The sequence below is a fragment of the Sphaerodactylus townsendi genome, linkage group LG05, assembly GCF_021028975.2.
Source record: "Sphaerodactylus townsendi isolate TG3544 linkage group LG05, MPM_Stown_v2.3, whole genome shotgun sequence".
NCBI lineage: Eukaryota > Metazoa > Chordata > Lepidosauria > Squamata > Sphaerodactylidae > Sphaerodactylus > Sphaerodactylus townsendi.
In genome coordinates, this window is record NC_059429.1 from 84,261,445 (window position 1) to 84,273,437 (window position 11,993).

The 11,993-nt window shown below is 38.5% G+C and overlaps 1 protein-coding gene across 1 annotated transcript; it reads right to left on the bottom strand.

The window, feature by feature from the left end:
* Positions 1-474: 474 nt before the first annotated feature.
* Positions 475-11,278, bottom strand: LOC125432744 (acidic mammalian chitinase-like). The gene is made up of 11 exons (XM_048496627.1): positions 11,254-11,278; positions 9,898-9,927; positions 9,579-9,780; positions 9,138-9,194; positions 8,392-8,557; positions 6,505-6,629; positions 4,893-5,016; positions 4,327-4,512; positions 2,998-3,117; positions 1,434-1,575; positions 475-844 (listed from the first exon to the last, which is right to left on the bottom strand). Exons 1-11 carry the CDS (start codon positions 11,276-11,278, stop codon positions 567-569), a joined length of 1,455 nt encoding a protein of 484 aa, XP_048352584.1. The 3' UTR covers positions 475-566.
* Between the last annotated feature and the right edge of the window lie 715 nt (positions 11,279-11,993).

The following is an 11,993-nucleotide window of genomic DNA, read 5'->3' on the forward strand; positions in this document are numbered from 1 at the left end:
TGCACCTGCTCTCCAAATTAGAATGCACCACTACACCACTGCTGCTCTTTTAAAAAAATATAAACATGCTAGCACCCCAGGTGAATACAGCAATTAATGTTTATACTTTCTTCCTGCTGCCTAGGCACTTGGAGGCACATAATAAATTGGGACTTTTCAACTGAAGAGTCTCATTTGATTAAGTGAACTTTTGACTGATTGAAGTTCTACAATGAAATTCTCAGCTATATTTATTTTCACATCTATTAACGTGTTCTATACATTTTCTTAGGATTGTGATTTGCCTTGTACACATTTTATCTTGCTATCTCTATTAAATTGTTTTATTTTTTCTTTGTGTGTTATTTGTGGAGAAATGGTCTACATGTTTTAAAAATTAGTTAAAGAATTGGAATATTTTGTATTTTGTTGTGAGACAATGTCATTGGAGAGTTTAATTGGATTGGATCCTAACAGATACTGAACTGACTCTGATTTTAAAGCAATGCCTCTTTATTTTTCATGCTGATCTCATTCTTCTACATGCACTGCAGTGGAGCATGTGCACCAGCACCCCGTGGTTGTTCTCATGCCCAATTGCAGCAGGAGCAGCTGGAGTCAAATACAAGGCCAGACTGGCAAAACTGCTGATAGGTCTTCCCATTTACACAGTGGTAGAAGCTATTCTTGTTAGTAGGATCTGGGTAAAGGCCACTGGATTTCCCATTACAGAAGGTGCTTCCACTGCTACCAGAACTTCCACCAGAACTTCCACCAGAGCTCCCACTGCCACCAGAAGGTGCAGCTGTTGGCTGTGCAGGCTGATTAGCGTTGGTGCCAAGAGTTGTTGCTGGTACCTTGCAGTCTGGAAGAAAGATAAGAATGGTATTAAAACCTTCCTTCCTTGGAAGTTGTGTATCTTTGGTATTCTAATCCAAGGCTTCTTGGAATATATAACTCAGAAATTAAGTCTTAATTAAAATATCTAGAAGTGGGGAAATATATATGTATAGTGGGAAAGGTGTATATGGTATAGAGTGAGAAGAAGTCTTGAAGCAAGTAGTGTAGGCTGTTGTTCTTTGCACAGCTGCATATGCAAATCCAGAAAAAACTGTTACCTGAAGGGATTAAACTAGAAGAGGCAACATGATTAACAGCATATTCCTAAACAGAATTGTACCCTTCTAAATCCATTGAAGTTAATGGGCTTAGACAGGAGTAATTCTGCTTAGGATGGCACTGTTATTAAATGAAAGAATAACTAAACTTATTGCAGTATCTTTGAGAAGGAAGTGCTGTTGGTGACAATTAGAAACAGCTCTAACAAGTAAATCTTACCAGCAATTATCCTGAGCAGAATATGATGAGCATCAGTTGAAATACTATACACGTAGTTTAAAAGGCCAAAGGTTAGATTGTTTGCTCTATTCTTCTAGTACCAGTATGTTACTCACTTGGAGTGGTGATTCCCAATGCAGATTTCAAGGCATTCATAAGAGGATATTTGCCTTCCCCACAGAATGTGCCAGTGAAGTCATCCAGATCAATAGCCCATACCATGGCTCCTCCAAAGTTGTTCTCCAACAGCCACTTAGCCTGCAAGTTATAGTTAAACAATCTGAAAATCATATCTCTTCTTTCTCTTGTATTTCCTACTGAAAGGATCAAAGGACTGACTCCTCATTGCTATTTATAAATTTAGCTCCCCTGAAGTTGCAAGTACACGTCCCAAGCTAGATTTCTAAAGGCATTATAGGGATTCCAGCTTAAATCTGAACAATGGGTTTCCAGTCTTCATTCAATGGGATATACACCATGTAATTATATGGAATTTACTTCCACATGTATATAGGATTTCTCGGATAGAATTATAAATCGCTGTCAAATGATTTACAGTGTAAATCCCACATAGTTCAACTGAACAGACTTCTGTTGGATAAGAGGCAGCAAAATACCTAAACAAAAATCCAAAGTCATTTGACAACAGTGGGAATGGAGTTAGAAAATGAAAGGGAGTTACAAAAATTACTGGATTGGCAGATCTGGTTTTTACAAAAAAGTCTCAGGACTCATGCAATTTAAAAAGTCTTAATAGACTATTATGTTGCTTTTGTGTCTTTGAAATGTGCTGTTACATTGTTGCTGCTTTGATTCTAAGAAGATGCCAGAAATATTTAAAATAAATAAATACTGTGATATTGTTGTATACTTTCCTTTGCATATATCTGTGTCCTATCAATACTTATCTGGGATAAAGAAATTGTAAAGAACATCATGATTACAATTGTCATCTAATCTTATGAAAGACACTGAAATGAAATAGGGAATCTAATTCCACCCTTGCTGGTAGTTTAGAATATTTTAACCTCTGGAATAAAACTGCCATGATTCAGACAGAAAAGATTATAAATAATCAAGTAATCTGGCTATGCAAAATATTTTTGCATTTTGATTTTTAGGTAAAAAATAATGTTTTCAGGACAGGTAGAGGAATCCTAACTCTCCTCCCAAACTTTTAATTGTGAGAATATTGACTTTTAAAACCCCTCTATTCGTTGAGCTAGTCACATGAGTGATATCAGCCAATCAGGGATCAAGCAGTGAACAGATTACATTAGATCTGCTTATATGATATTATTAATAGAAAATTAAAGTCAGCTGCAACTGAGGAGAGTGCTTCCTGATTATTTTTTAAATTATGTTTATATGCCACCCTTCACTTTGCATTATATGGATCATCACAGCCAATGACAGATTCAAGTGCAAATAGGATAATACCAGGATATAGCCAACCAGAATACTTATGTACTGACATTATTGGAGAGAAAGTGTTAGTTTAGAGTGAGGTCAATGCTCCCTGAATAAATAAGCATCTTGAAATAAGTATTTTAACAACTGTTAGTGACAGATGTGTTTTCTGGCATTGCTTAACACATTTACAAAAACATCCTTTCTTATATCCTGGTTAAACAGTGTAGCCACGAAGGAGCAAAAATTAGAAGCAACAAAAAGGCATACCTTGATGGCAAAACTCTTAGGGTTGTCATAGCCAATCCACTGATTTCCTTTGTAGGCATAGGGAACTTTCTGGGGAGCATTCCACACAACAGTGGCACCACTCTTCAAGAAGGTACAGATCTGTGGGATCAGAATACCTCGTTGAATCTATGAAAACATCTGCCTACCTATGGATAGCTGTTACATTAACTTGGTTTTTTCCACCTCCTTTTGAAAAAGATAGCACAAACTTTAAAATTACATTGAGAAACTAACATAACTTGTTTGACGCAGCCTTTTAAACTGATGCAATACAAAGAGTGGCTCAAACACTAAATGCCACCTTGAGTTAGAGGGAGAAGGAGGGGACCCCAGGAGTGGATCTAAAGGAAGCATTAGCTTGGCTATTGCGAATAGGGATAGTCAAAGCAGGCCCTGAGGGGTAAGTCAGTCAGGAAATCAGCTGTAATTCTGAGAGCACTCCATGTCCCACTTGGAGATTGGTCACCCTTAGAGGAAGTGAGAAGGGAAGGGTCGGTATGTTGACACTGGTAGGAAGGCTGAAGGAAGAAGTGAATACTGAGTGGGTCTCCATGTCCTGAGGTGACTGGACTGGCCTAGAGACAGCAGAGAAGGCACTGATGGCCAGAAGAAGAGAGAACTATAGATTACTTTAGCAGGGAGAGTGGAGGTATAGTTACCTTGGGGTCTACCTATGTGAGAATGGTACAGCAGCTAAAGGACTTTGGACAGGGAAATGAACTTTGCAATGGACCTGGAATGTGAGGCTTTCTCTCTGCCATCTAATTTTCTATCTGGAAAATCCCCTCCAAAAGCCATTTTGTGGATTTTTTTCCAGGTTTCTTATTTGTCAATTAAAAAAAACAAGGCTATTGAGCAGAAGTGAATGCCCTTGGTGCCAAAAAAGCCAAATATGATCGGCTCTTTCAACTGGGGGCAGGTAAGAGGTTCAATTAACGCTCAGTTGAAACTCTCCCCGCTAAGGTTTCCCAGGTCTGTATAGATGTGGGAAACAATGGCAGAGAGTGCAGAGTTTCAAGTGAATGCTGAACTCCAGTAGAATGGAGTCCAGCATTCAGTTGAAGTTCTTCTCCCCACACCATTTCTTGGGTCATGTGGATTTGGGAAATTGCAGCAGGGTTGGGGGAGCACAATCATTTTTATTTGATAATAATTTCTGGGTTTTTAAAAACCCAAACCTGAATAAACAAGGTTGTGCCCACCCCTAGTGGAGATGAGCATTCAGACACTTTACCCCTGTTTGCAGTTGGATATGGTAAATCAAGACATATGTATACAACTTCACTGAGAACTAGGACAGATTTCTACCTCAAAATATGCCAAAGTCCCAGCTTCTTGGGTGTAGGCACCAGCGGCACCTGGTCCAGAGGTTGGAGCATTCAAGCCATTGTTAGAGGGGTTGCTGAGGGTGAAGGTGCGAGCATAGGCTCCAAATCCCACCATTAGCTTCTCAGCTGGGGCACCATTGTTCTTCCAGTAATTCATAGCATAGTCCTGGTATTGCAAAAGGCATTAAAATTGTCAGAAAAAGAATTCCTAACCATCTTGAGAGCAAGTATTGTGCAATATTTAGAGTACTGCAAAAGGAGTAGGGAGACGGATGTTCATATCTCAGTAAGTCACTTTGGACCAGCTGGCTAACTGTTCACCAAGTCTCTCATTGTCTTTCACATAGAATGCTGTGAGGATAAAATAGAGTGAGAAAACCATATATAATATATGGAGTTATATATAATATATATAGAGAGAGTTATATATAATATATAACTCTGAAGAAAGGGCAGTATAAACATGTAATAAATAAATATTGGTGTTGGGATTGTTTTGATTGTGAATGATGATAAAAGAGAATGTTTATAGAAACTGTAACTCACCACATTGAAGTAAATGTAGGAGCCTTGGTCTTCAGGCCCTGCAAACAATGGACTGTCCTCACCAGTGAAACCTTCCCAAGATCCTCTGAGGTCATAAGTCATCACATTGATAAGGTCCATGTACCTTTTTTTGCAGGGAGGGGAATGGCACACAAACAAAATCACTCCTTGATTTGCTTTCCATCTCAAATTCAGCAGGAAAACCCTTGATTACTTTTTGTATGTTCATTATGTGATGTTGGTGTCACAACATTTTCCAGAGATAAAATCCCGGCTCCTGCTAACTTATATTTGGTATTTTATTTAAATCTGGCCATTTATCATTGGTTACCAACACTCTTAAATTCAAGAGCAATTTTGAACTAATTGAGATAAGATGGCACATGATATTTCCATAGTCTTTGCTGCAGGTTTCTTTCTATACAGTTTGATGTGATTATTAACTAAGATCCAAGTACATTTCTGTGGTGCAGCCATCTGGAATTTGCAAACAAATGTAGCAGTAGGGGTTACAGGCAGAAATCAAGATGTATTGCTTCATGGTTATTTTAAGGTAAGTAGACCAACCTGCTCTATACTCATTTTCCCATTAATCACTTCATCACTGCTGGTTTTAATGGTCTGCTGATGAAGCTATCTGATCAATACAGGCTGTAATAAAATCTTCTGCATTTAGTTTGAACCAGGTTAAATGACCCAATCCAGAACAAGGGGGGCAAAGGGAGTTGTAGAGGCTGTGGGATCCTATGCCAGTAGATTTTATATTTAAATAAATAGATTTAAATAAAACTCCACAGGCCAGTTTCCTGGCAGAAGGGCAAATCTATTGGCAGGCAGCTGCTGTGGACCTGCACGGTGTCCAAATGCAGCACATCTGCTGGCTCTGCCAGAGTGGGGGGAGCATGCCAAAAATATGACTGATGGTAGAGCTGATGTTAATCAGCTTCCACTCCATCTTTGCCTCCCAGGATGCCAGCACCTGGGCCTTGGACTTACATCACCCTTTTGAGTGTTGTAAGTATATTGAGTCCAATGGGGGACTTTTTGGCAGCAGGGAGGTTTTTCATTTTTTTTTGCCTCCCTGCACCATTGAAAAGCTCACTGGAGGTGGCTGAGTGGTGCCCAGTGGCACTGCCCCTGGCTGCCCCAGGGCTCCAGATTGGGATGTCAAGGACGATAGTGTCCGATTTGGACCCATATTTTGGAGTTCTTGCACATATGACACAAAAGTCACATTCTTTCTTCAAATTTACTTTTCTGACTGGTGCAGGTATATTTACAGACCATTCCCACAGAGAGATCAGTACTCTTTCTGTGATATCTGCTATGGGTGGTATTTCAATTTTCAGTGAAGCAAGAAACAATGCCTGTTAAGTGATAAAGAAATCAGTTACCAGAGACAGGATTTTTTAAAATGGAGTTTGGAAAGAAAGCGCTCAACTCATGCTCCTTAAACCAAGGAGCTGTCAATTCATGTTATACTGGGATTCCTTGTTAGGCAAAGGTCTTAAGATGTTGTAGTATGCTGTAGCAACCTAGCCTTGATGTGTGCTCCTTTCTATTGTGCATGTCCCCTGTTATAGTTATGAGACACTATAACTATACCACTTACTTAGACATCTGTGGGATCTGGTAAGCCGTTTCTATGGTGCCTTTTCCAGCAGACACTGCTGCAGAGATCAGCAATCTGGGTTTGTTAGTCTGAGAAGCCTCCTGCTCAAAAGCTTCATACATTTCCTGTTAATGGAAGAAGTGGATTGTCATTAATTATTTTCTTCAATCTGTATGCAGAGGATATCATAAGGAATGCTGGATTTGAATTAGATGAAGCTTGAGTGAAAATTAAGGGAAAGAACATTAATAGTTTGAGATATACCAGTGGCATTACATTACTGGCAGAAAATAGTGAAGACTTGAAATGACTACTGCTGAAATTAAAGGAGAAAGTGCCAAAGCAGGACTATAGCTGAACATCAAGAAGACAAAAGTAACTGCTACTCAGCATTAGAGTGGGCAATAAGGAAACTGAAATTGTTCAAGACTTGTGATTCCTTGACTCCATCATCAACCAAAAGGGAGACTACAACCAAGAAATCAGAAGGAAACTGAGATTAGGATGTGCAGCCAAGGAAGGGAACTGTAAACAGATTCTGGCGCCTGTGATGCCTCACCGGCAACCAAGATTCCAAGTATTTCCGCGTATGGGTGCAAAAGCTGGATAATGAAGGAAACTGACAGGAAGAAAGTATATTCCTTTGAAATGTGGGGATGGAGAAGAGTGTTACCGATACTGTGGACCACCCAAAAAACAAATCAGTGGGTTCTAGATCAAATCAAGCCTAAACTCTCCCAAGAAGCTAAAATGGCTAAACTGAGGCTGTCATACTTTGGTCACATTATGAGAAGACAAGAGTCTTTGGAAAAGACAATAATTCTCGAAAAAGTTGAAGGTAGCAGGAAAAGGGGAAGGCTCAACATGAGGTGAATTGACTCTGTAAAGGAAGTCACAGCTGTTAACAATAGGATGTTTTGGGGGGCATTGATTCCTAGGGTCTCCATGAATCATGAGTGACTTGATAGAACTTAACACACACAATCAGATATAAACTCTTTTGAGGAGTTTCCCTCTGTTATTTCTTGTATATGTTTTAAATGTAAGGAGAAAATTCGCTTACCTGGGAAAACTTTCCTGTGAATAATGGAGCATTTTTAAAATTCTGACATTTGCAACACAGTGAGATCAAATGCCAGAATGGAGGGCCAAGATAAATAAAGCAATAAAAGGAAACGGAAACCTCAGAAGCAGCTGTAATTTTGATATTCCATTTTGGAAGTCATTTTGTTATTTCCTGATATACCTATTTAACTGTTACAGAAACAGGGCCAGCTTATCGACTAGGTAATCCTATTGATTTTATTGTTATAATCTATTTGTTTTGTTTTTGTGAGCCAACTTGGGCATATTTATGTACAGAATGGTGCCATTTAAAAATTCTAAATAAATTACATTTTGCATTTGATTCAGGGTAGCTTTAGATGCTACAGCATAGAAACACCAAAACGTTCATTTTCAATAACATGCTTATAGATACGCTATCTTAAGGTTGTTCCTGGAAATAGCAAGAAATACACTTTCAATGTGTAGTAGAGCATAATATATTTTAAAGGCTACCTAACTCTCCAGATTTTAATGCAAAAAATACATGTCCAAATAACCTGCCCTGAAGTAGTAGGATTTAACTCAAAACAGTCATTCAGTTGCCTGGTGCCATGGCCTACTAATATCCAGGTATACACGAAAATCATTGTGGTCAAATCTATCATCCCATGCAAAAGCAAAACAATTCTATATTCAACTAGGCCCTCTTTGTCCTGTTATTACTCTTACACTAGTAAAACTATTGTGAATCACAGTACTGGAAATTTTCCTTCCATTGACAGGAAATATTAGGCTATGTTAGTGACCTAGAGTCTAAGTGAATGCACTATCAACACCAACCTGAAGCAAGACTGAGAAAAGCTGTTGGGTATCAGCTGGGCTGCCTCTGTTGCCAGGATACTCCCAGTCAATATCCAGCCCATCAAAGCCATATTTTCGCAGGAAGGAGATTGCAGACTGAATAAAGGTCTGGCGATTTTGAGAGGAAGAAACCATGTTAGAAAATCTGAAAAACAAAGCAAAGTGAGACGATTAGTTTAATTTCACGTGTATGGCCATATCCATAACAAAACTAATGGTGTTAGAGTAATGAGGTGTTCACTTTGTTATCAAGAAGCATATGTGATACAAATCTTTTAACATACATTATACAAATCTAATTAACTTTAAAATACCTACACAAGGAATTACTTTCTAGTATATTGTTTACAATTGATGGAGGAAGGGTTATCTATAATCCATTTAATTTTCATTCTTTGACAATATTTCTCAAATCTTCCAATCATTGTTATTTGTTATATTGGAGGAGAGGAAGCAGAGGCAAGTGATCAGTTTCCAAATGCTGAATAAAAAACAGATTCTTGTATGACAATTTACAGTCCTCTTCATATATGTGTGGAAACTTGCATAGATGAATATAACCTTTAGTTTCTCTAATCTTAAAGTATGTTGGGCCCATTTAGGATATGGTTGAAAGAAAAACAGTGTTTAACTGATGAACATGGCTATGGCCCAAGGAAATATCACTGTGAATGTTCTGCGCAGTTGCAAAACCAGCTGTTCAGAATGCACCCAGAGAAACTTACTTTTGGGTTCCAAAGTTCCAGCCTCCAACTGACAGCAAGGTCTTCAGGTCAGGATTGCTGTGAAAAAATCATCTGAATATCACTAAAAAGTTTAACATGCAAACAATTACAAGTTGGTCATTTCTTTAAATAAAATTTCTACAAATGACATAAAGATGTGTTGCCAGGGTAATCCTACAGTCTTTCAGAATTGTATAGAAAGGGACAGTCTTTTTAGAAGATTTTTAGTACTAACATGCAACACTGAGGAATATCCCCACCTGTAGACATCTTGTCTTCTCTGTAACCCTTATAACTACTTGAGCCTTCTAAGTTAGAACTGAAACTGCTCTCTTTACAACATGTCATTAATGTCAGGTAGAAAGCAGAAAACAAATATATTAAAACCGAACTGGGTATTTTAATAGAGTACATGTATAAGTAAACATTGCATTATCTTACTAGCTTTTTAGTCCATTAATTCCACTGTAGAGAGCCACATCATTCCACTCAATGGTCTGAATCTGGTTGTTAGCCATGCCAGCAAAAGCATAGATAACATGAGTACATAGGCAAGGGTCAAGATCTTCGGGCATATAACGGGCAATTCCAGGTCTGTATTGAGACCAGTTGGTGAAATAACAGACAATATTGGTGGATGCACCTATATTTTTGAAAATAAAGATCAGTCAACACATGCTAGGTATTAATATTCAGAAATGACACTTTACAGTGTTAATTTTAGGGAAATATAATAGGAAAGTAATATGCTGAAACTCACCCAGCTGCAGATGCAGCAAGAAAGCCAGACCTATGAAAGAAAAGTTTGGTTGTGAGTTGAGTGCAAAAGTGAGGCTTGTGTTTTTCTTACATCTACTGCAAGTCAATGAGTATATTTAGGCTAGAAAATTACCCTGTTGTCACTCCAGTGTCATGTTACTCCCCTAACCCACACCTGGAAATTATAATTTGGTGAATGTGCTGAGAATGAGATCCTTAGTTCTTTCTGTGGGGCGGGGTGGGTGGGAACTAATTTTCCGGGAGAAGAAATTACCACTGAAACAGTTTGTTACTCAGATACAAGGTCGAATCTTCATAGTTTTCCTGCAGGTCCATCTAGCAATTCAATGCCAGCTAACTGGAATCATCCACATAACAAGACCCATCCACATAACTGGAATAATCCACATAATCATCCACATAGCAAGCTTCCTAATCCTGTGTTTTCCATCTAAGAAAAATGTAAAAGTGGACCACTTGCAGGGGTATGTGGTGATTCTTAGCTGTTTTTTCTGGCTAGACTTTGTTACTGGCAACAAATCTGCTTGGGTGGGAAAGGGTTGGGACAGAATATCCGGGCATGGGAACTAGTTTGCCTCGTGGGGACCTCCCCCACACCCATATTCATATTACTCCTGGAAACATAAAATATACATTTACCAAAACAGAGTAGTTTTGCACCAGATAAAACTGCTCAGGAACAAGACAAATTGAGTGTTCCCCTCCTGGCCAGTGACAATGATGCTGGCTTGCACAAGTTCTGCTGCCTCTACCCTCATCACTGCTAGCACAGTCTGACCTAAATAGCCCCTGCAATGCTGCCCACACCACTGGGATTTGGCTTGGCTTGTTTCTGGTTGCCAGTGGTCTTTCCACAGAGCAGCCTACCTGGAATTCTCCCAGTAACATAAAGGGCCAATCTGCTCCTGAGTTTCTTTAACATAAGCTAAACATAAGGTAATATAAGCTCACCCAGTGTCTTAAAAGCATTGAAAAGGCAATTCCATAATATGTTGTATAACTGTTCTTACAGTTTAGAAACATTTCTAGATAGCCAGTTTAAATGTACTCTGTTGTTACTTGAATCTACTTCTTCACACTTCACCTAGGGGCTTCTGTTCCCTAGAATTATACATTTAAACAAATCATAACAGTTTCTAAAATTGCTCTCCAATTCTGTGTTTAGAAAATGTGGTCTGGTGGAACATATGTATACATATGAAATTAAGCAAGGTCTGAGCTGAATAGAAAATCTGTAGTCAAAACATAGATCAAAACAGAGAGTGATGACCAGAGAGGTTGGAAATCCAAGAGTGTTTTCTTTTGCTGACTTCATAATTCAGTTCCCCATACTCACCAGTCAGAAGGAGTAGTTTGCCCATTTTGATACCTGTGTACTAGCTTGTTTGACCATTTACTTTCCTTTTATAACATACATTCTGCTTGCCCATGCTCACACGTGACTTCAGATATCTTCATCCATCAAATAAATGTGAAGGTTAATATGTAACAGTTGTTTGACAAAATGACAATGGGCACCAGGCGGCCATCTTCACCTTGAAATACTTATCCTGAATCTTCTGAGGTTTGGGATAACAACTTGTGTATTGAAAAAGGAGGGTGGTGTTTACACCACAGTCCCTAAATCAATGTTAAAGCCATTCATTGGAAAGGTACCAAAAGTACTGGCTATTAGATAGCAAAGACAAATATATGCATATCAGTAAGAAGTTTATGTAGGTTCTTATATCTGTGAAAATGAATCATTATAATATTATTATTACAGAAGAAATAACATTGGTAGCAAACAGACTACTCATCGGGTCAGGTCAAATAGATTTTTCTTTCTCCTTTGTACCTTGTGCTTTAATTTGAGATGTATTTCTAGCAATCACTTTGAAAAGCTTAAGGAATACTTTGGAGCAGATTATGGACATCCAGTTCCCACTGTGAATTCATAAATATCAAGCATTCTTGCTGTTCAAAGGAATGCACAAATCTCACTTACTCTCACAGCTGCTAGTCCTTATTCATTCATCCACAACCAGTCATGCTCGATTAAAAAACACTGGTTCAGAACAAAATTTAAATTAAAAG

What these genes read in the sequence shown, in the direction of transcription:
- LOC125432744 (XM_048496627.1), bottom strand. Translation starts at nt 11,278, where the DNA reads ATGGGCAAACTACTCCTTCTGACTG. An exon ending in TGGAACTTTGGAACCCAAAA is followed by an intron (nt 8,558 to 9,137) that starts GTAAGTTTCTCT and finishes TTTGTTTTTCAG; the next exon opens with ATTTTCTAACATGGTTTCTT. An exon ending in CCTACATTTACTTCAATGTG is followed by an intron (nt 4,513 to 4,892) that starts GTGAGTTACAGT and finishes TTGCAATACCAG; the next exon opens with GACTATGCTATGAATTACTG.